The sequence below is a fragment of the Spermophilus citellus genome (genome assembly GCF_964194105.1).
Source record: "Spermophilus citellus genome assembly, chromosome: 4".
Lineage (NCBI taxonomy): Eukaryota > Metazoa > Chordata > Mammalia > Rodentia > Sciuridae > Spermophilus > Spermophilus citellus.
Window position 1 is genome coordinate 134,750,406 of NC_138185.1, and position 24,491 is coordinate 134,774,896.

Genomic DNA, 24,491 nt, shown 5'->3' on the forward strand with positions numbered 1-24,491 from the left:
TCTACCTAATATTAAAAATCCAAAAGCAGTAATTTTCCCTACTTTTTTTTTTTTTTTTTTTTTTTTTTTACCCTTTGCCTTAGTTTGGATGATGAATGTCCCCCAAAGACCCAGGTGTTAAAGAATTGGCCTCCAGGGTGGCACCTACCAGGAGGTACTGTAAACCCAGTCCCTTCCTCTTTTACTTCTTACTATGATGGAAACAATTTGCCAATCTAGCATTGCCATCTAGCAACCGCAAAGGCCTGAAAACAATGAGTCCACCCCTGCTAATGGACTGGAATCTCTAAAACCATGATTCAAAGTAAACCTTTTTTCTTTATAAGAAATAAAATTATGGGCTGGGGATGTGGCTCAAGCATTAACGTGCTTGTCAGGCATGTGCAGGGCACTTGGGTTTGATCCTCAGCACCACATAAAATAAAGATGTTGTGTCCATCGAAAACTGAAAAATAAATATTAAAAAATTCTCTCTCTCTCTCTCTCTCTCTCTCTCTCTCTCTCTCTTAAAAAGAGAGAAATAAAATTATCTCAGGCATTTTGTTATAATGATAGAAAGCTGATGAACACACCCTTATAGAGTTTCCCCAAAAGCAAACCATTAAGAGCATGAGTATGAGATTGACTGGACCTGAAAACCAGAAAGGAGATTTCAAGTATGAAATAAGATTTTCCTCTTTGTTTATATGCATGGTATAAAAAAAGATAGTTGTATTACATATTATTTTAAGAAAACTCCTAATTTCAGAAAAAGAAGTACTAACAATCTGATAGAAAAATAGGCAAAAATGATTGGCAAATAAACATATAAAGAGATGCTTAATGTTGTGTTCATACACACAAAAAAATATAAACAAAAATTAATATGAAGTCTCCTACTATGCCACAAAAATATAGAGAATACCTGCATACACAGATGTTTTCTATATTAATGCTAAATTTACAGAAAATATATATACATTTTTGGTGTTGTTCCCAGATCCAAGCTATAGTGCTGTAAATACTGTGTGAATTAATAGGACAAGCTCATATTTTAAAAATTATATATAAATTTGTTGGTATCTCATTAGAAGTAGCATTCATTCCTATTAATTCTAATAAAATGGTTATGGAATTTTTGGCGGGGTAGTGAGGAACAATACTGGGGACTGAACCCAAGGCTCAAATACTGTACAAATGCTCTCCCACTGAGGTAGATTCTAAGCTTTTGTTTTGTTTTTGTTTTAATTCTCATAAAAGGGTCTCACTAAGTTTCCCAGACTGCCTTCAACTTTGCTATCCTCCTGTCTCAGACTCTTAAGTAGTTAGGATTACAGGTATATGCCATTGTGCCATGTTATAGACATATGACATGAGAAATAAATGCATACAAGCAGATAACCAATCCTTGCTCCTATATCTGGACAGGATTTTTTTTTTCTTTGAGTATCAGGGATTGAACTCAGGGGCACTCAACCACTGAGCTACATCCCCAGTTCTATTTTGTATTTTATTTAGAGACAGGGTCTCACTGAGTTGCTCAGTGCCTGGCCATTGCTGAGGCTGGCTTTGAGTTCGAGATCCTCCTGCCTCAGCCTCCCGAGCTACTGGGATTACAGGCATGTGCCAGTGCACCCAGCTTGAACAGGATGTTTTAGACGCCAATTTATCTATGGCAAAATTTTGAAAATCGCTTAAAAATTAAATAAGGCAAAATAAAAAAGATTAATCAACCTAAAACTCACTCAAGTTAAGGCTACAGCAGTGCTGCAAAAATTTAGAAGAAAAATACATGGTATATGGACACATGGGTACAGCCCTGTGATTCCAGCAACTGAAGCAGGAGGATCACAAATTCAAGTTCAGCCTTTAACTGAGTGAGACCCCGTCTCAAAATAAAAATAAGACTAGGAATGTTTCCCAGTGGTAGAATGACCCTGAGTTTAACACCAATACCAAAACAAGAAAAAGAAAATACAGAGTGTCTGCTCTCAGTACTTTTAAAAATTAATGTGTTAAGTCAGTGGTTCTCAAATTTCAACACAGATGAAAATCACCCAGAGAGCTTGTTAAAATGGATGGAGCAATTGCTGGGCTCCATCTCCTAATTTGTTCTGGAACCTAAGTATCTGCATTTCTAGTTAAGTCCCTGAGTAATAGTGATATCCAGATATCCAGTGATGTCCAGATATCGCACATTAGAAATCACTGAATCATTTCATTGTCTTACAACAAAATCTTGTTCATTCTAACTCAGTATGTTGTAACAAAAAAATATAAATAAATAAATTATATATATATATATATATATGTGTGTGTGTGTGGTGTGTGTGTGTGTGTGTGTGTGTGTGTGTGTGTGTGTGTGTATACATATATTCCCACCCCCCAGTACTGTGTATTGAACCCAGGGCTTCATGCATGCCAGGTATGTGCGCTACTACTGAGCTACATCCCTAACTCTTAAAAAAAAAAAAATCATTTTTGAGACAGGGTCTTACTAAGGTGCCAGGGTTGTCTCAAATTTTCTATCCTCCTGCCTCTGCTTCCTGAGTAGATGGGTTACAGACATGTATCACTATACCTGTTTTTCCTTTCTTTCGTTTGTGGGGGGAGGCTAAAACCCAGGATCTTAAGGCTACCTTAGTATTTTCAAATTCATGTTACAGCTTTTGTCCTTCCTTTATTTAAGAAATGGAAACCCACAAGAATTTAGACATGGAAGAATTTTAGAAGATAACAAAACTCTTTACTCATTTGGGCCTCAGACACAGTAATTTCAGATACGTACACAGTAATTTTAGCCATAATCACAGAAATAACTGCTGAAACTGAGAAGGAATAAAAACAGCCAAGAAGAGGCAAAAATGTGCTGTTACTTCTGATTTTCCACCATAATAAGTGGAATTTGGCAGAGAGTTATCTATATAATAGCCAAGAACATTAGAGAAGAATAGAAAAACAATGAGATATGAAGGGAAATAATGAATGGGATAAGATGACAGCAAGTGCCAGGCATGGTGCTCATGCCTGTAATCCCAGCAGCATGGGAGGCCAAGGCAGGAAGATTATGAATTCAAAGCCAGACTCAGCAACGGTGAGGCGCTAAGCATCTCAGTGAGACCCTGTCTCTAATTAAAATACAAAATAGGACTGGGCTCAGTAGTCGAGTACTCCTGAGTTCAATTCCGGGACCCCCAGCCCCCTCAAAAAAAAGGACAGCAAGTAGGATTAGGATTTCCAATGAAAATGGATAAGCAGCAAACACATTAATGAAAATTTATACACAAAAAATAAGTGGCCATAAAAGAAGAAAAAGGAAAAAAGTGAATAAATCACCCAAAATGTGGGGAAAGCCAGGTGGAAGGGTAGACCTTGCAATTTAGCAAGCCCTTGTCTCAAAATAAAATAGGTGGGTTGTAGCACAACAGTAGAGTGGCCCTGGGTTTAATGTGCAGCACCCAAAAACAAAAAAATAAACATGTGGGGTGATTTAATGGAAAGACAAGACAAGCCCTAAAATCTAAACTCATGTAAGAGTATTACTAGCCCACATTAGCACACCAACCCAGCAATATAGGACTACTAAGTATGAAAGAAGAGCCTGGTGTACTTTTAGTAAACAACAAATAACTCCAACACAGCATAGCTTTCATGAACAATAACATGGAGTCATCAAGAAAAGATTGAAAAATGGCTGACTCTTATAATAGCAAAACAAGGATTCTACATATTGAGTAAGGAAATTTAATAAACTTTATATATAAAAAAGTCTGGGGGCTGGGGTTGTGCCTCAGTGGTAGAGTGCTTGCCTGGCACATGTGAGGCATTGGGTTCGATCCTCAGTACTCATAAAAATAAATGAGTAAAATAAAGGTATTGAGTCTGTCTATAACTAAAAATATTTTTAAAAAAAGATCTGGGAAATTAATAGGTAATTAACCAGACATACCAATTATGTAGATATCTGTGGTTTTCCAAGTTTCATCCAAAGAGAGAATGCAGTAACATGAAAAATAATAACCTTAGTTGACTTCTCTAATAATTTTCACTTACCAGTGGGAAGATCATCAGCTTTTGCTAGGTCATTCTCTTCTATCCCAGGCATCCCTGCATCACCACTTCGTTTGATTTGTTCTGCCCAAGGAACAAAAAAGATATGATTTCTGTAACTTTTTCTTATAGAAATTCAAAGTGTTTTGAAGGAAAGTAAAATTAGTTCTTAAAGCAATAGGCTACATTGACTGAATGTCTTACTTCTTGTTTTGGACACAGTTTTAACTCTAAAATAGCTTTTACTTTTTTTATCAAAAGATCCAGATTTTAAACAATAAAAACACCTAATCATGGCCAGGCACCGGGTGCACACCTGTAATCCCAACAGCTTGGGAGGCAGAGGCAGGAGGATAGTGAGTTTAAAGCCAGCCTCAGCAATTTAGCAAGGTGCTACACAACTCAGTGAAACCCTGTCTCTAATAAAATACAAAACAGGGCTAGGGATGTGGCTCAGTGGTCGAGTGACCCTGAGTTCAATCCCCACTACCAAAAAAACACCTAATCATATATGAACTAAAATCAAACAATTTTCTTTGCGATGAAAAACATTCACTTAGAAATGGGAAGAAGGGGCTGGGGATGTGGCTCAAGCGGTAGCGCGCTTGCCTGGCATGCGTGCGGCCCAGGTTCCATCCTCAGCACCACATATCAACAAAGATGTTGTATCCGCCGAGAACTAAAAAATAAATATTAAAAATTCTCTCTCTCTCCCCTCTCTCTCCTCTCTCACTCTCTCTTAAAAAAAAAAGAAATAGGAAGAAAAGGTCAATATCTTATTAACACAAAACAAAATAATAATACCTTTCCCATGTGGAATGTGATTGCTGGACGGTTCTTCATTCTTTTCTGCAGCATTCTCAGCTACTTTGGGAATATTTTTAGGTACTACATGATCGTTTATACCCAATTCTTTTCCATCATTTGATTGAACTTTGTGGGTCTCTTGCTGTTAGATAAAGATTTGGTTACAATAAATATTTCTCAGTTCAAACTGTTAAACCATTGGTACAACTATTAATCAAATGTTCTGAAATAGTTTATCTTTTAAAATATATACTACCCATTCATATTCTGAATACTTGGAGATGTGGGATATACAATTATTTTCTGTTATGTTTTTATAGTGATGTGAAATCAAAGAATAACTAACACTTTTTAAAGTCTCTATTTATAGTAAATGGCTTAAAACATTAAGCACAGGGAAATCTGTTTGACCATGCTTAGGGAAGGATTCTGCAAAACAGACTACTGAGTAGTATGGATTGCTGTGGTAGCCTACAGTTGGAAATAGTTCTGGTGCTATGGGCAGAGTGGGTTTTCTATAGGCATATACAGGAATCAAACTGGGTGGCCGAACAGAAGGAGGTTGGCACATGGGTGTCTCTACATGTATGACAGATGACAATTGAGATTGTCAGGCTTTTCCCCACATGGAAATAGCAAAAGCGAGACGCAGGCAAACTACTTCCCTGGTGCAGTGGCCACACAGGATAGCAAGTAAACCGAATACACAAGTCAGTGCTCCCTCCAATCTGTTTCTAACAACATCATCATCTTGGAAACTTAAATCTTCAGATACATGGTAGACCTAATTAATTTCTCTTGATGGGCCAAGTTTGAATTGCCTCAGTGGGTAATTTTAGAAGCAAGAAGCAAAGTACATATGCTTGGGTAGGTCCTATAGGTAGGTCCCTCTAGTTAATAATTAATGCATATATAAATGATCTGTAAACTCTAATGCATTATGCAATGTAATTATTGGTAATACCAGAAAAAAATATTACGAAGGGGCTGGGAGCCTAGCTATGTGGTAAATCACATGCCTAGCATATGCAAGGCCCTGAGTTCAAGTTACCAGTAGAACAAAAAATGAACTATTGGGCTAGGAATGTGGCTCAGTTGTAGAATGCCTGCCTGGCATATGCAAGCCTCTAGGTTCTAGTCCCAGTACTGGAAAAAAAATAAATCTAGAAAAACAAAAGCCAAATCTTATGACTGTGTCATAATAAAGAAAAGGGCCAGCCATGGTAGGTACACACCTATAATCCCAGTAACTCAGGAGGCTGAGGCGGAAGGATTGCAAGTTAGTGAGACCCCTGGCAATATAGTGAGACACTGTCTCAAAATAAAAAATAAAAAGAACTGGGGTTGTACCTCAGTGGTAAAGTTCTCCTAGGTTCAATTCCTAGTTCCAAAAAAGAAAAAGAAGAAGAATGGGTGCTTTGATAATTCGGAGCAGTATTCAGCAGTCCTGACAGATAAAATCAACAAACATTTACAAGGTGTTATTTCATAGTTTATAAACAACTTTCATATCTACCTTCTAAAAGAGATAGTTTGGAAAAAAGCAAAATAATATAAAACTAAGACTTGTAAAAGTTAAGTAGCTTATTCTTTTTTTTAGTATTTATTTTTTAGTTTTAGGTGAACACAATATCTTTGTTTCTATGTGGTGCTGAGAATTGAACCCAGTGCCTCACGCATGCTAGGCGAGCGTGCAACCACTTGAGCCACATCCCCAGCCCTCTTTTTTCTTTTTTTTTTTTTGGTACTAGGAATTGAACTCAGGGCACACTTGAGCCACATCCCCAGCCTATTTTGTATTTTATTTAGAGACAGAGTCTCACTGAATTGCTAAGCACCTGGCTGTTGTGATCCTCCTGACTCAGCCTCCTGAGCTGCTGGGATTACAAGAATGCGCCACTGTGCCCAACTTAAGTAGCTTATTCTATGTCATTCAGCTACAAATTTGTGGAGAAAATATTCAGTCTTTCTGACTATAAATCCCACGTTTTCTGGCAATTTGGTAAACTATAACCAAGCTATAACCAACTTCAAGAGCTTAATCAGGGGCTGGGAATGTGGCTCAGGCGGTAGCGCGCTCGTCTGGCATGCGTGCGGCCCGGGTTCGATCCTCAGCACCACATACAAAGATGTTGTGTCCGCCGAGAACTAAAAAATAAATATTAAAAAAATTCTCTCTCTCTCTCTCCTCTCTCACTCTCTCTTTAAAAAAAAAAAAAGAGCTTAATCATTGGTGAGTGAAAGAATAGAATGAAATTCTTGAATATGTCAATTTGAAAGCCAAGAATGAGAAAACCCATGGAACACAACCTGAACAGCCATTCTACATCTCTATGCATTTTTATTACATGGTAGATCCTAAGGCTATTTCTATAGTAAGCTCACTGTTTTGAAGATGTGGATAAAATAAACAATATTAAAAATTAAAAGTCAATAGACTACCGTTCAAAAATACTTTTTCATGGGGCTGGGGATATGGCTCAAGCGGTAGCGCGCTTGCCTGGCATGCATGCGGCCCGGGTTCGATCCTCAGCACCACATACAAAGATGTTGTGTCGGCCAAAAACTAAAAAACAAACATTAAAAAATTCTCTCTCTCTCTCTCTCTTTCTCACTCTCTCTTTAAAAAAAAAATACTTTTTCATGAAAATAGTTAACAGAGATGTCCCTTTAAGGTTATGTATGACTTTACCTATATATAAATAAATAAATTTTCTTAATAAAACAAGATGGCTTTCTAAATCAATGTTTGTAACTTGGTGAAGGGACTTTTCAATTATTGTTGTTGTTTTTTTTTTAATAAACTTTTTTTTTCTGAAATAGTTTTAGATTTACAGAAAATTAATTACTCCTTGTTGAGAGCCACAGCCAAAGGGGCCCCAGCAAACTTCCAGCTGCCAGCAAACTTCCAGCTGCCAGCTGATGATTGGCTCACAGCGCCCCAGCAACATCTAGCTGATTGGCTCCTCTGGGGTGATGTTCATTGGGCTGTTTCCCTGCCTTCAGACTGCCAGCTGATGATTGGCTCACAGCAGCCCCAGCAACATCTAGCTGATTGGCTCCTCTGCGGTGATGTTCATTGGGCTGTTTCCCTGCCCTTCAGACTGCCAGCTGATGATTGGCTCACAGGCCCCAGCAACATCTAGCTGATTCGCTCCTCCACGGAGCTGCTCATTGGGGGACTTCCTTGGCTCCGCCCATGCAACCCAGCCAACCGGCCTCAAGAGCAGGAGGATTGTGAGAGGTGGTGAGGCTTGTGTGGGTGAGAGGCTTGTGGGAAGCCCGTGGTGGCAGTTGGGCTCTGAGGGTTTTTTCCTGAGGAGCTGTTTTATTTGGCGTTTGTAGTTCTAAAAATAAAGTTAGTGTCTTTTGACAAGTGGCTCCTGAATTGTGCCCAGCCAGACTGTGGCACTCCTTACCTAGTTTCCCCTATTGTTAACAGCTTACTTTACCATGGAACCTTTGTAAAACTAAGAAATCAGTATCAATAAATTATTATTAACTAAACCCCAGACTTTATTTAGATATCAACAGTTTTTCTACTAAGTCTTTGTGTGCTTCAAGATCTGACTCAGGATAACTATATGTATGCACTGAAATACTCACGTCACCTTAGTTTCCTCTGGTTTGTAATAGTCCCTCTAATTTTGTAGCATTGAAGTGGTAACCAGTTTTATTTATGGACACTAAAATGTCTATTTCTCATAATATTCCCTTGTCATAAAATGTTTTTTGAGTTTTTAATCCATTAAAAATATAAAAACTGGGCTGGGATTGTGGCTCAGTGGTAGAGCACTCGCCTAGCGTGGGTGGGACCCGGGTTCCATCCTCAGCACCACATAAAAATAAAGGCACTGTGTTGTGTCCATCTACACCTAAAAAATAAATATTAAAATATATATATATATGGGCTGGGCATGCGGCTCAAGCGGTAGCGCGCTCGCCTGGCATGTGTGCAGCCTGGGTTCGATCCTCAGCACCACATACAAAACAAAGATGTTGTGTCCGCCGAAAACTAAAAAATAAAATATTTTTAAAAATTTTATATATATATATATATATATACCATTTTTAGCTTGTGAGAAGTACAAAAACAGGCAGCAAGTTGATTTGGCCTGTGGGTTACACATGGTTTACTAACTCCTTTCCCAGAGTAACTTCCAAGAAAAACAAACACTTGACTAATTAGTTAACAAATAAATAAATAAATCCCTGAATATAATTTATGTTTGTTTCATATGGTGAACACTGAATTTGTCCCTATGAAAAATAACTCTAATTTCACAGAACCAATCTTTCATGTAGTTGAGGAACAGGGAGTAAAGGATAGGGAGCAGAATCAGGCAGTAGGCCTAGAGGGTAAGGCCTGGTGTGCTACCCCACAAAGAAGTTTCCTAGGGATCTACATTCTTGCCCTGCCTTGTCCTAATTAGGGCAGGATAGGGTTAAGAAAAACTGAAGAGTTAACCATTAATTATTAAAATAGCTTAGTACAAAAGAGCAGAAGGTAAGCAAGGCATGGCAGCATACACCTGTAATCCCAGTGACATGGGAGGTTGACACAGGAGGATTACAAGTTTGAGGCCAGCCTGGGCAACTTAGAGAGACCTTGTCTTAAAAAAAAGAAGGGAGATAGACATGGAGCTCAGTGGTAAAGCATTCCTAGGTTCAAGTCCCAGTACCACTCAAACACCAAAAGAAAAAAGAAAAAAAAAAAAAAAACGCAGAAAGAGAAGTATTCTTGTGCAGAAAAAAAGGAAAAGCACTTATCTGTCCGCCTTGGGAGTAGAGAAGAGAGCAAATCTACCCCATTATTTATATTCTAGTTTTGGAAGGGCACAAATGCATAGCAAACTTCTTTTCCCCTTCCTCATATGTTCTGCTATGCTCTTCAAACTTCTCAGTCTCAGTACTACCATCTGGCTGCCCTCAACGCCTCTACTACGGTCACTCACTCAGGTCTGCCTTCCTCTACCAATCCATCCTCATGTCTCTTCAAAGTAGACTGTACATAGGCAGCAGCTATTCCACTTTGTAGATTCAGAAAATGAAAGAGAAATGACACCCCAATATCCTGCTGTAAAACTGTAGAAACACTTAGAACAAAACCCTGTGAGCTGGGTGTGGTGGTACATGCCTATAATCCAGCAGCTGGGGAGACTAAAGTAGGAGGATCACAGATTTGAGATCAACCTCAGCAACTTAGTAAGGATGTAAACAACGTAGTGAGACTCCATCTCAAAATAAAACATAAAAAGGGCTGGGAAGTGGCTCAATGGTTAAGTGCCCCTGGGTTCAATCTCTGGTACCAAAAAAAAAAAAAAAAAAAAAAAAGAACAAAACCCTGTGTTCTTACCTTATAAAACACAGGTGGACATTACCAAAGAGAAAAACAAATTCTTTCACTATTAAATCTCTGTTCACTTTAAATCACAAGACTTTATAAGAACCAAGCCTAGTCAGGTGAGATTAGAGGTGAGTCATAAAAATTACTCAGGTCCTGATGGCTAGTGATCTTCAGAAAAATTCCCTCTATTTCTAAAAAAAACTTCATGATATATCAGCTTCAAGTAGATAAATTAATAAAAGAATATGCTATGTTAAAAAAATATAAATTAGGGCTGGGGTTGTAGCTTAGTGGTAGAGCACTTGCCTAGTATGTGTGAGGCACTGGGTTATATTCTCAGTACCACATAAAAATAAATAAATAAAATAAGGGTATTGTGTCCATCTACAACTAAAAATATTTTTGAAAAAGTATAAATCAGGGTTGGGGACATAGTTCAGTGATGCACCATGTTTTTGGCATGTATAACGCCTTGTGTTTAGCATGCATAAGACACCACTAGGAAAAAAAAACAAGTGTGAATCAAAATTGGTGCCAGGTGCAGTGGTACACATCTGTAATCCCAGCAGCTTGGGAGGCTGAGGCTGGAGGATTGCAAGTTTAAAGCCAGCCTCAGCAAAAGCGAGACACACTAAGCAACACAGTGAGACCCTGTGTCTAAAGAAAAATACAAAATAGGGCTAGGGATGTAGCTCAATGGTCCAGTGCCCTGAGTTCAATCCCTGGTACCAGCCCCCTGCCAAAAAAATTGGTTATAGTGACTGGTATTTCTTTCTTTTCTTTTAAATGTTTTATTTCTGTGTTTTAAGAAACAGTATCAGACTAGCAAAGATTGAAAAAAATAAAAAGTTTCTAATTTTTTTTCTTCAAATGGAAGGAAGTAATTGACAACTTTCAGTAAAATGGTATCTACCTTAAATCTCAGAAATATATTAACAATAAAAATTATCATCATCATCATCATCATCATCATCATCATGTTTTTCTTTTTTGAAGACTAGATCTTGCTATATTGCCCAGGCTGATTTTGGACTCCTGGGCTCAAGTGATCCTTCTACCTCAGTCTCTTAAGTAGCTGGGGACTATAGGGATGCATTACTACTGAAGGAAAAAAATTATTTTTAAAAGTCAGATACAACTTTGAAAAGATAAATAAGATTAAGAAATCCTTAGCCAAATAGCCAAAAGAATGAATGAAAAGACAGAAATCAACAAGATTAGAGATGAAAAAGGAGATATTACCACAGAGCCTTTTAAAATCCAGAGCATTTTCAGAACTTATTTTGAAAATTTATATTCCAATATAAGTTTGGGTGGTAGGACTGCAGACTAGTACAACCACTCTGGAAAAAAGTATGGAGATTCCCCAAAAAACTAGGGATGGAACCACCACATGACCCAGCCATCTCACTTCTTGGTATTTTCCTAAAAAAATCTAAAATTACCCTACAGTGACATAGCCATCTCAATGTTTACTACAGTACAACTCAAATAATTAAGTTATGGAATCAAACCAGATGCCTGTCAATAGATGGATGGATTAAGAAATTGTGATACACACACACACATACACACACACGTACACACAATAGGAATTCTACTCAGTCATAAAAAAGAATGCAATTATGGCATTTGCCTATAAATGGATGGAAATAAAGAATATCATGTTAAGTGAAAGAAGCCAAATTCAGAAACTCAAAAGTTGAATGTTTTCTCTCATATGTGGAAGTTGAAGAAACTGGGAGGAAAGGATAGATAACATGAAGAACCAATCAAATACAAATTAACAGATGAGAGAAAGGAAGCTAGTAGAGTAGAAGAAGGAGAATGAGAGAGGGGAAGGAAGATTAGAGGGAAAAAGAGGGATTGTGAACTAAAATCAATTTCAATGCATGTGTGTTTGTCAGGATGAACCCACCTACGATGTATAACTATAAAGCTCTAATTTTTAAAAAAGTTAGATAATAAAACTAATTTTAAGCTAAAATATTGTAAGACTTAAGAGTGTACTGAGGCTGAAGTGCAGTGATAAAGCCCTTGCCTAGTATGCTGGGTTCTACCCCAACACTGCAAATATAAACAAAGATGATATTTTTTGTAAATGTCTAACTTAGCAGTAAAGCCACTACAAACCATTTTTTTAAAATTAGGCAGGCTAGGGCTGGGAATGTGGCTTAAGCGGTAGCGCGCTCGCCTGGCATGCGTGGGGCGCTGGGTTCAATCCTTAGCACCACATACAAATAAAATAAAGATATTGTGTTCACCGAAAACTAAAAAATAAATATTAAAAAAATAAAAATAAAAATTAGGCAGGCTAGAATAAAATTAGGCAGGCTAGAATACTTCAAAATACAATGTTTTATGACAAAAGTAGAATTTTAATTCCCAAATTACATGATTTATAAAAAAACATTTTGATTTAAATATTTTTTAAATTTACCTTTTGTTCCTGCAAAAACTGGTCTGCTAACTTTTTAATATTTTCTTCATGCTGTGCTCTTAATTCTTTGATCTGTTGTCCACACTGAAAACTAAATTACAAAGGCATTCTTTTAGATTATATAATGTTGGGTTGAATTCTTAAAGTTGTCTAGAAGTTGACACACACATTTAGAAAGACAAAACATTCAGTAAGCAGAAGAGTGAATAGATAATAACACAAAAAAAAAACAGACAAATAACTTACAGTCAGAATTTTTAAAATATTTGAACCATTAATAGGAAATATGAAATACCAATGAAGTTAACTGAAAAAAATAAATTGAAAAGATGAAAACTCCCAGGGGCTCGGGAGACTGAGGCCCTAAGCAACTCAGTGAGACCCTGTCTCTAAATAAAATATAAAAAATGTGGCTCAGTGGTTAAGCACCCCTGGTTTCAATCCCCAGTACCAAAAAAGGGGAAAAAAAAAAAAAAGGAAAGAAAACAAACTTGACTGCATCATTTTATATATTGCATTTATAAAGAAACAATTGTCAAAGTTAATTTCAATCACAGAAGAGAAAAATACTATAGAAAACTGTGAAACTAGTTTATAATAATAGGATGAGAAAGACTAGAATTATTAGAGTGGATAAAGAATGGCAACTATTGTTTTGTCCAATAGTATCTTAAACACAACACTAAAATTTTAAACCAGAGAATAAGGGGAATGGAAGAAACCAATAAAAAAGATAAGAGTGTATCATCAAGAAAAAGTGAAAGAAAGCAAAACAGTTGAAGGTGGTAACTTTCTGTGGGACTAAGAGTCAAAGAATACAAATACATCATTCATGCAAAAATGTATAGTTCATAAGTACACAGAAAAATATTAACTTTCATAATTATAAAATGCAAATTAAACTTTCTATATGGATATATGGTAGTACCTTATTTTCCTATATTAGAGTAAATATCAGTATTACAAATTAGAAAATTAGAATTTTTTTTTTTTTTTTTTTTTTTTTTTTTTTGCAATACCAGGGATAGAATCCAGGGATGTTTCACCTCTGAGTTAGTCTCAGCCCTTTTTGTGAATTTGAGACAGGGTCTAAGTTGCCCAACCATGTTTTGAACATGCAATCCTCCTGCTTCAGCCCCCTGAGTTGCCTGAATTTCAGAAGTGTGCCATGTGCCTGGCTAGATAATCACTTTAGAAAGCTCTCTCTCATCAATGCTGTTAGAGCAACAAAATTGATAAAATATTCTTTCCCAAGAATTCTACATTTGAGAAGACACACTAGTAAAATAAGGGGGGGAAACCTTTTTTGCATAAAAATTTTTAAAGCTGTGATAATCATAATATTGAAAAAAGGGGAAATTTCTACAGTGATCCAAAAACTGGGAAAAATTAAACAAGTTTTGTTACACTAATATGCTGAATAATATATTACCCCTCAATATGTTAAGTCTTTTTTTCTTTTTTCCTTTTTTTGAGACAGGTTCTCACTATGTTGCCTAGGCGGGCCTCAGCCTCCTGAGTAGCTGGGATTATAGGCACATACTATGATACCTAACTAATAGGTTAAATCTTAAATCCTATAACTACACAGAAAAGTACTAAATACTATTAGGTTAAAATACATATATGTAAGTGCAGATGCATACTGATAACCTATAGCAGTAAGAAATTAGAAATGGATAAGCTTTTAAAATATGGCGAGTCTTTCTAATTTTTGCTGTATAAATCTAAAATAATAACTTTTACCAAAAATATCATAAAAGTTTTTAATGAATGTTTGCTAGAAAAGTCCCTAAGAGGTTCCCCATCCTCATCACAAAATGTAGAAGTGTAAGCAAGGGAATTGAAGTGCAGAGCAGGAGAAGCAACCAGCACTCTTAGTCTCTTAGCTATTCTTGGGCCATCTCCCAAAGACAGCTTCATCTTTAAGATCCCCTTAAAAAGAATTCAGTCTTGGCTATATCCAATTTGATAAAACTCAGAGATTTAAGGTTTTATGTCTCACAATAGACATCACAACATAGACAAATTCAACATGTCCTATAAGAAATATTTTCATGTTTAGCATATCAAAATAAAAGCCATCAAAAGATAAAGTGAAACAAACTTAAAAGAACTAAGAATATAAAAAAAGAAAACTAATCCAGAAAAGAAGAAATTAATTAAGTCCAAAGTTAAACAATATTTCAGTTTCATAAACATCTGTTGCATGTATCATCTTACCTTTCATACTCTAACCTTTTCACAAGGTAAGTATTATTCTTCCTATAGTCCTGAAGCTGGTCTTCTTGTCGAAGAAACTCCTGTCGAAGTTCAGCAAGTTGTTCTATCCACACAAGGTAAGAACCAAAGGAACTAAGTTTACTGACTAAGAAACTATGGAATGTTTTAAAATTACATACATTTCTCAATTTCTTTATTCATATTCTCAGGAAATTAAATCATAGCACAATTTAATTATCTTTCATAACATACTCATGGTAAGTAAGATTTATTTTTAAAATAATATAGCTTCTGGCTGAGGTTGTGGGTCAGCGGTAGAGCACTCACCTAGCACGTGCAAGGCCCTGGGTTCAATCCTCAGCACCACATAAAAGTAAATAAATAAAAACAAAGGTGTACAAGTAAAAGAAATAAATATTTTAAAAAATAATATAGCTTCAACTCCTTTCACATCAACCTGAAATATTTGTAAAATTATATACCTTTGAATATTAAATAGACAAATACTATGCTATGTCAACAGTACCAAAAATACTACCTCTTTCTCTAAACCTATCTGCTTTAAAAGAAGTAGAAAAAGAAATCATGGATATGACCACCATGGATACGGAATTCAAGTCTTCTTTTTAATTTTAAATCCCATCTGTCTACCAATTTAGATGGCAATCACTTTAAATCTCATTTCTAATTCTACTACTCCACTTACTCAAAATTCCATTTTTAAACTCATAATTTCTGATCTAGGGCTTAATGTTTTTTATGTTGTTGTTTGTTTTAGTTTGTTTTAGTACTGGGGATTGAGCCCAAGGTACTTTACTACTAAGCCACATCCCCAGTCCTTTTTTTTTTTTTTTTTTTTTTTCTTTTGAGACAGGATCTTTCTAGGTTGCTGAGGCTGGCCTGGAACTTGCAATCCTCCTCCTTAGCCACCCAACTTGCTAGGATTATAGGCATGTGCCACCATGTCATCAGGACATTCTTAGTTATAATGAATAATATGAAATTCCAAGCTGGATAGCAAATTAAAGTCTGAGCCAGATAATCTTTTGTAAACATTTAATTCATAATCACTGGCTACCCATTTTCTAGATTTCTTTCCTTTATTACATGAGTTCACAAAGAAAAAAAATCAGGCAAAGAAGAGTAAATGTTGATTTCTTGGAGAGATGATTAAAAAATTACTTAACAACCTTAGCAATTAAGCAATATCAGTAATAAAAAAGTCCTAATTTTTATAAGTGGGATAAAGATCTGTACTGTATAAAAAGCAGCTATTAATGAACCAATACTATGAACCACATAACATCTGTTTTTCATGGAAGGCTCATAAAATTATTCTTATTACTCTAAAGACTCTCTAAAAACACTCAAGTTGTGTGTGGAGGTGCATGCACATGTGCGTGTGTGCATGCACACATACACACACTCAGACTATACAAACACCTTCCCCCACCCAGAACTGGAGACTGAAGCCAGGGCTTCACACATGCTTACTGCATCCCCAGCCCTTTTAAAATTTTTAAGACAGGATCTCACCAAATTGCCCAGTCTGGCCTCAAACTTGCATCCTCTGCATGTAGCAGGGTGGATATTTTTAAAAAGCAGATGTAGGAGTTGGGGGTAGCTAGATTAGTGGCAGAGCAAGTTACTTAGCATTTGCAAGGTCTTAGTTTCAATCCTCAGCACCAAAAACAAACAAAAAAAACTCAGATGTAAACATATAAATGCATCCATGTTAAAAAAAAGAATAAAACTACATCAAAGTGATCAGTGATTATGTCTGGTGGCTTTAAAACTGTGGCAATAAAAATGAATAAATTTTTTTTAAGTTACATGAACATTTGTTGATATATATACAAATGAAAAATTAGTGACTTGTAGCTCATTGGTATAGAACTTGTCTAGAGTTCTGGTTCAATGTCAAACACAACAAAAGAAAAAATATATATATTTGTATAAAATGTTTATAGTTAATAGTCTTTACATATTTAGGCCATGTTTTAAATTTCTACTTCATTCTGTTCTCCAATATGCAAACATGGTTGATCTATTCTGACCTCAGACAAGTGTGATTAATCAGTAGCCAGGTAACCATAAATAATATATTCAGTTCGTTATCCGATCCCTATTCCCATCTCCTAAGATTTAGCAGGCTGGAAGTAGAAGAAACCCTGCCTGGCCCAAGCTATGAATATTGATTCTAGAGAGACAATGAGATTCCTGCAAGAAGCAGTATCAAAAAGCCTTGAAGCTAACCAGTTCATTAAACCTGTGCTCAGGCTAGATAGGTTCTATAACTGAAGGTTACTTCAATTTTAAAAAAGAAGAAAAAAATCAGTAACTATGAAGAATAAACTAAAATTGGTGATTGTTAGTGTAAACACTTTTCAGGAAAAAGGGAACAGAAAGATTACAGAACTTTCTCCTTATTTAGGCTTCCTTTTCCTAGTCTGTAAAATACCTGAAGTAGCTTCAGAATGAACCTAAGATTTAGTATCATTTCAAGGGGTAGAATGGCTGCTGTCTCCCCATAAAACTATTGAAATTCCTCATCAGGAAACAAAACTTTCATTTATAATCGAAGAGAAAAAGCTTAAAATACAATTAACAAAGAAAAATCAAAACAGTATGAATAAGTTTTAGGCCATGTAAAACATCAGATTATTTCCTGTTTGGATAAAGAAAAGGATTATAAGGCAGGAATTTAAGGCTGGGGATGTGGCTCAGTAGTAGAGTGTTTATCTAGCATGTACTTGGCTCTGGGTTCAATCCTTAGCACCACAAACAAAAGCAGAGATTCAATTGATGCTTTAAGTAAGTCAAAACAAAGACTTGAAACAGAAAAAATAAATAGACCAGAAAGTAAAGACAAAACTTTTCTTTATCATAATTTAACTTCCAACTAACTGGCATATGTTTTCTTTATATAACCTGGCATAAGATGTATCTATTGTGGCTGCTCTTGGTCAAGATTCTCTGGGAAGATTGAATATAAGTAAGTCCCCAGCTGATAGTGCAGGGCCTTCTATCTCTGAATGTAATATCAGAGTATGTTATAGAAAAGCATGGCTATACTTCCTTAATTTAACTTAATTTAAAAATGAGGGGTAGGTATGAAAGATGTTATTTAGGACTAGCTTCCCCCACCCACCCCCATGATGCTGGGAATTGAACCCAGGACAACTTGCATGCCAGACAAATATTCTACCACTGAGCTATATCCCAGCCCTCTTAAGACTGGGAATTTTTAAAGCAAAAAAATATTTACTTCTAGAAAATTTTGACTTCAAATTTTCTTTCCATAATTGGCCCAAAAAGAAGGTGAAACACTCAAAATAAATAAATGCATACTAATTCATGTAAACTAGTTAATGTATTATTTCAGGAATTTAAAAAACAATTCTTATTAATTTCATTTCCAAGAAATATTTATCACCATAGTTTTTTTAAGGGTCTCAGTATCTATTAATTTCAGTATACTGAGTATTAATTTTAAAAAATTCAAATCTGGATTTGGTAATTAACTTGTCAAGAAGTTTATTTCATTAGAAACCATTCAAGTTATAAAAGATGAAATTCAATCTTAAAAATCAGCTCATGTCTATAACCCAGCAACTAGAGGCTGAGGAGGAGGATTATAAATTTGAGGCCAGCCTGGCAACTTAGTGAGATCCTGTCTCAAAACACAAAATAAAGGCTGGGGATGTGGCTCAAGCGGTAGCGCGCTCTCCTGGCATGCGTGCGACCCGGGTTCGATCCTCAGCACCACATACCAACAAAGATGTTGTGTCCGCCGAGAACTAAAAAATAAATATTAAAAAAAAAATTCTCTCTCTCTCTCTCTCCTCTCTCACTCTCTCTTTAAAAAAAAAAAAAAAAAAAAAAAAACACAAAATAAAGAGCCAGGGATGTAGCTCAATGGTAGAGTGCCCTGGAACACAATCCCCAGAACCATAAAATAAATAAGTTAAATTAAAAAGATAAATTTATTTTTATAAAGGACTGAGAATGTAGTTCAGTGGAAAAGTGTTTGCCTAGCATGTTCAAGGCCCTGGGTTCAATCCCCATTGCTGAAAAAAAAAAATAGTCTAAGCTTCAGTGAGTGCACTAAAAATCAAAAGTCATACAGGTATAGCTTCAAATCAGTCTTTTTCTCTGCTCAAGAGTACCACACAAAATTTCAAAATATTTTAAGATCTACCTCAACACACTCAGTTCCATAAAGATTTTTACTCAGTATATAGGTTGTCATTTTCCTTAACATACATTAACAGAAGCCACAGGACTTCTTACTCAATTGACTTATTACTATTTAATAAGAAATATAATGTTTTTATACTGGGGATTGAACCCAGGGGCGCTTAATCACTGAGCCACATCCCCTGCCCCTATTTTTAAAATATTTTATTTACAGACAAGGTCTCACTGAGTTACTTAAGACCTCCCTAAGTTGCTGAAGCTGTCTTTGAACTCGCGATCTTCCTGTCTCAGCCTCCAGAGCTGCTGGGATTAAATGCATATGCCTGGTGCAAGAAACCCAAAAAATATACTTTGATGACTAGTGGACTCATTTGTGCAAACTGCAAGCAGCACGACAGTGACACATCTTCTGTCATACTAATGTACTCTATGAGTCAAAAAGAGTAGAAGAAAGACACTGAATGCAACAAAAACAAATGCAACAAATAAGAAGCATTTCTGATACAAAGTTAAAGTTGTTCTAAATTGCTAGGAGCCACAAGCAAATAATATGATGCATGGCACTTTTGGTTGTAAGGTGACATGCCAGCTAGTCACTGAGATGATATGATTATGTTAAGATTTACATTCATATGGAAATTGGACTCCTGCTGTTCACCTTGGCCTGCTACAGGACTCATGTTACAGGACTCCTGGAGAGTTCCCATTGGTTGGGGAAGGATAGTAGGAGGAAATTCCGGGGGAGGTCCAAGCCCCCCCCCCTTCCGGTAGACAGCACGTGGGAGGACCGGGTTTAGCTTGCCGGTGCCTATGGAGTATTGGCGGCTTTTTCAGAAATAAAGTTTTGTTCCTGCTTGAGTGGCTCGTGATTCTGTGCCCAGCCAAGACTGCGGCACTAAATCATAGATACCAAAAAATGAACAATTTTTTTTTAGGGTTGCAAAACACAAATAACACTTTCAAATAGTTTTGCTAGATGAGGAGAAAAACTTTACTACATTACAAAGAAAGCTTAGGTTGGCTTCTTTAAGGATGATAAAAATAGATCATCTAATTCTATATAAAAGAGGCTCAAAATGATAAAAGAATAAAAGGATATTTACAAAATTAGAAAGCATGTACTATCCCCAAAAATATACACTTTGAGTCAATGTGTATAAGGTTTTAAAATACACAGGTCTATAAACAAAAAGGTTGAGTTGGTCCTCAGACCCCAAACTCCAAAAGGCTGGCAGATGATATGAAGCAACAGAAGCAAAGTGTAGTGCTTCTTCACCTTACATATTTTTCCCATGAAAACACTTCCTATTACTTCCTATTACTTCATGAAAGAGAAATAAGTCACTTCCTATTACTTCAGGAAAGAGAAAACGTGTATATGTGGGTACTGCTAAAATTAGTATTTTTATTTATTATATATTTATCTATCACTCAGGTTTCTTTCTGGTTCCAGAGAATCCAAAGCACTAAGCTTGGAGGACCTGTCCAAAGCATCCCTGAATCTGAATATGTTATTTTAGCACATTAGACCCAACACAGAGAAAACACCCATCTTTTCTATAGAAATTCGATGGCTTCTAAATCTACTACAGTTCAATTTTCTTTCAGGATTCTTTGAATAACATTTTATTGCATGAACTCTGTCTACATACAAGATTAAGACACAGATCTCAAATTTTAACTTATATTTACAACTTAAAAAACAACATTAAATAATTTTTTATTATATCTTAGGATAAAGGGATAAATGTTTTGTCATCAGAGGAGCTTTGTTCAGAAAATTCTCTCATTTACCTAACTAGTATTTCTTAATTCTTGAATAGACTTTTAATAATCTCTATCTTTAATATAATTAAGTTTCTTACCCTTTAAATGATGTATGTCTGCCATCTGATATGATATGTTGTTCTGTAGTTTAACCTGAAAAAAATTAAGTTTTCATTTTACTAAAGAATACAGTTTTCCTCATATGTATCTTATTTTGCTCATCATATTCATTTTGTGCTTGATCATAAATGCAAACAAAAACTGATTATTTATACCCTATCTCTTTTCAAAAAGAAATTATATAAATTCTAATTTTATAATGCTTCTTTTAAATTTGCATGAAAATATTCACTTTACTTGATATACAGTGTAACAACTCTCAAAAGTTCGAAAGTATACCAGGCACGATGACTCATGAGTATTATCCCAGCAATTTGGGAGACTGAAGCAGGAGGATGGCAACTTTGAGGCCAGCCTCAGCAACTTAGAAAGGCCCTAAGCAACTTAGTGAGACAAAACCAAAAAAGACTGGGGAAGTGGCTAAGTAGTAAAGCATCCCCTTTAGAACCAGGTGAAATCTATTCTTCAATCAAAAAGCTAGTGACTTTCAAATTCAAAATGAAAGTAGCAGAGAAAGCCGAACTGTTTTGAAGCAAGAGTCAGAGTCTAGGAGTCCCATTCCATTCTAAATTTCTAAGGGGTTTGAAGAAATGAAGTTTAAAATGTTGATATGCAGTCATATAAAATGAATGAAGTCCTAGTACATGATAAAACATTTGAAAACATTATATATGCTGTGTGGAAGAGATCAGTCACAATGGACAAATACTGTCTGATTCCATCTATGTGAATTATAAAGAACAGACAAATCCACAAAGACAAGAAAGTAAGATTAATGGTTGGAGGTAGGAAGGAATGAGGAATTTTTATTTTTATTTTTATTTTCCATGCTAAGGATCAAACCCAGGGCCTCATGCGTGGTGAGGACACATTCTACCACTAAGCTATGTCCCCTACCTTGAGGAGTGACTTCTTAATGGGCATGGGATTTGTTTTCTGGGGATGAAAATGTTCTGGAATTAGATAGTAGTGATAATTATACAACATTATGAATATACTAAAACCCCCTGAATTATATTTTAAAAAGGTAAATTTTATGGTGCATGAGTTGTATCTCAATTTTTTTAACATGAAAGAAAATGTTGCTGCATGTACTAAGGGGTACCATAAGGAAACAAGATAAAACAATGAAAAAACTCTATGTACTGAAGGAAGGAGCTCACTGTTTTGGAGAGGGAGTTAGGTAAATGGGCAATTACAATATAGCAAAATAAATTATATCATTGGGTTCTATAGACATGATAGGAGAACTTAGTTGGGAAAGCACTTTAAAACTACCCTTGGGGGAAAAGAGGAAACATCCTAGAGATGATGACCATGGCTGAAATGACTCCTGCAGAAAGAACAGTGTTTAGCCAAATGGAAGGCAGGAGAAGTAAGGAGGAAAGATATTCGAAGCATGTCAAAACTTGAAGTGAAAAACACTGAATATTCTAGGAATTCCAAACAGTTCCAAGAAGATGGAACAGAAAATTTAGGGAAATATGGTAAGACATACAGAAAGATAAACAAGGTCTATATTATAAAGGATCTGACAAACAATGTAGGTACATCCCATTAAATAACATGGTCAACTCTTTAAGGACTTTTAAATAAGGAAATGAAATGCAGTCTGAAGAGAAAACCAGAGGAAGCAAGATTAGAGGGAGAAAGATGAAAACAGAGACTATGGTCACAATAGAGGTAAGAGAATATGTTGGTTAAGCCAATGGTGTGCAAACTATGGTCTGTGAATCCTTTTTGTAAGGATAACAAACTAAAGACGGTCGTTACAGTTTTTATTATTGTTTTGTTTTTTATTTATTTTTGCATTACTAAAGATTGATCCTTTACAGCCGAGCTACATTCCCAGTCCTTTTTAGATTTTGGGTACAGGGGATTAAACTCAGGGACACTCGACCACTGAGCCACATCCCTAACTCTATTTTGCACTGATTTAGAGACAGAGTCTCACTGAGTAGTTTAGCACCTCACTTTTGCTTAGGCTGGCTTAAACTCACTTTAAACTCAATCCTCCTACCTCAGCCTCCCGAGACACTGGGATTATAGGTATGAGCTACCATGCCTGGCCCTTTTTAGTTTTTAAACAGGGTCTTGCTAAATTGTTTACGCTGGCTTAAAACTTGAGATCCTCGTGCCACAGCCTCTTGAGCAGCTGGGATTACAGGCAGGTGCCACCATGCCTGGTTTAGTTCATTGTTTTTTTTTTTAATTTTTAGTTATTTATTTAAATTAGGTATATATGACAGCAGAATGCATTTTGATTCATTGTACACAACTGCAGCACAAATTTACATTTCTATGGTTGTACACAATATGACATCACACCATATGTGCAGTCATACATGTACCTAGGGTAATGATGTCCATCTCATTCCACCATCTTTCCTGCCCCTGTATATCCTCCCTCCCCTCCCTCCTCTTTGCCCAGTCAAAGTTCCTCCATTTTTCCCATGCCTCCCCCATCCCCATTATGGATCAGCATCTACTTATCAAGAGAGAACATTCGGCCTTCGGTTTTTTGGGATTGACTTACTTTGCTTAGCATGATCTTCTCCAACTCCATCCATTTACCTACAAATGCCATAATTTTATTTTCTTTTAATGCTGAGTAATATTCCATTATGTCTATGTACCATAGCTTCTTTATCCATTCATGTATTGAAGGGCATCTAGGTTGGTTCCACAGTTTAGCTATTGTGAATTGAGCTGCATTACTATAGTATGGGGATTTTTAAGTCCTTTGGGTATAGACTGAGGAGTGGGATAGCTGGGCCAAATGACGGTACCATCCCAAGTTTTCTGAGGAATCTCCATACTGCTTTCCAGATTCGTTGTACCAATTTGCAATCCCACCAGCAATGTATGAGTATGCCTCTTCCCCCATATCCTCACCAACATTTATTTATTATGTTTTTTTGTTTGTTTGTTGTATTTTTGGCAGTGGGTACTGGGGATTGAATTCAGGGGCACTCAACCACTGAGCCACATCTCCATCCCTATTGTATTTATTTAAAGACAAGTTCTCACTGAGTTGCTAAATGCCTCGCCAATGCTGAGGATTGAACCCAGGGCCTTGTGCATGCAAGGCGAGTACTCTACCAACTGAGCTGTGTCCCCGTGGTCTGTATTCTTGATAACTGCCATTCTGACTAGCATGAGGTGAAATCTTAGAGTAGTTTTGATTTGCAATTCTCTAATTACTAGAGATACTGAACATTTTTTCATACATTTGTTGATTGAATGTATATCTTCTGTAAAGTGTATGCTCAGCTCCTTAGCCCATTTATTGATTGGGTTGGTTTTTTTGTTAAGTTTTTTTGAGTTCTTTATATATCCTGAAAATTAGTGCTCTATCTGACATGTGTGTGGCAAAAATTTGCTCCCAAAATATAGGTTCCCTGTTTACATCATTGTTTCTTTTGCTGAGAAGCTTTTTAGTTTGAGTCCATTCCATTTATAAATTCTTGATTTTTATTTCTTGCACTTGAGTTTTTTTAAGGAAGTTGAGGCCTAATCTGATATGATGAAAACTTGGGACTACTTTTTCCTCTATTA

The 24,491-nt window shown here is 36.1% G+C and overlaps 1 protein-coding gene and 1 long non-coding RNA gene across 4 annotated transcripts in view; one reads left to right on the top strand and one right to left on the bottom strand.

The window, feature by feature from the left end:
* Nucleotides 1-24,491, top strand: part of LOC308646149 — a 90,786-nt gene that overhangs the window by 62,729 nt on the left and 3,566 nt on the right. Inside the window, exon 3 of one of the 2 annotated variants that reach the window (XR_014021325.1) lies at nt 14,895-14,962. This is a non-coding gene — a long non-coding RNA (uncharacterized lncRNA). Of the gene's footprint in view, nt 1-7,659; nt 7,832-14,894; nt 14,963-24,491 lie in introns of those variants that run through there. The other variant, XR_014021326.1, reaches the window with a different exon arrangement.
* GOLM2 (golgi membrane protein 2) overlaps nt 1-24,491 on the bottom strand; it is a 113,378-nt gene that overhangs the window by 49,858 nt on the left and 39,029 nt on the right. For both annotated transcript variants that reach the window (XM_081288803.1, XM_081288802.1), the window contains exons 2-6: nt 20,912-20,966; nt 14,847-14,949; nt 12,624-12,714; nt 4,834-4,978; nt 4,033-4,113 (exon numbers count right to left, since the gene is read on the bottom strand). In XM_081288803.1, coding sequence (XP_081144929.1) covers nt 4,033-4,113; nt 4,834-4,978; nt 12,624-12,714; nt 14,847-14,949; nt 20,912-20,966 — 475 coding nt within the window. The remainder of the gene's footprint in view (nt 1-4,032; nt 4,114-4,833; nt 4,979-12,623; nt 12,715-14,846; nt 14,950-20,911; nt 20,967-24,491) is intronic.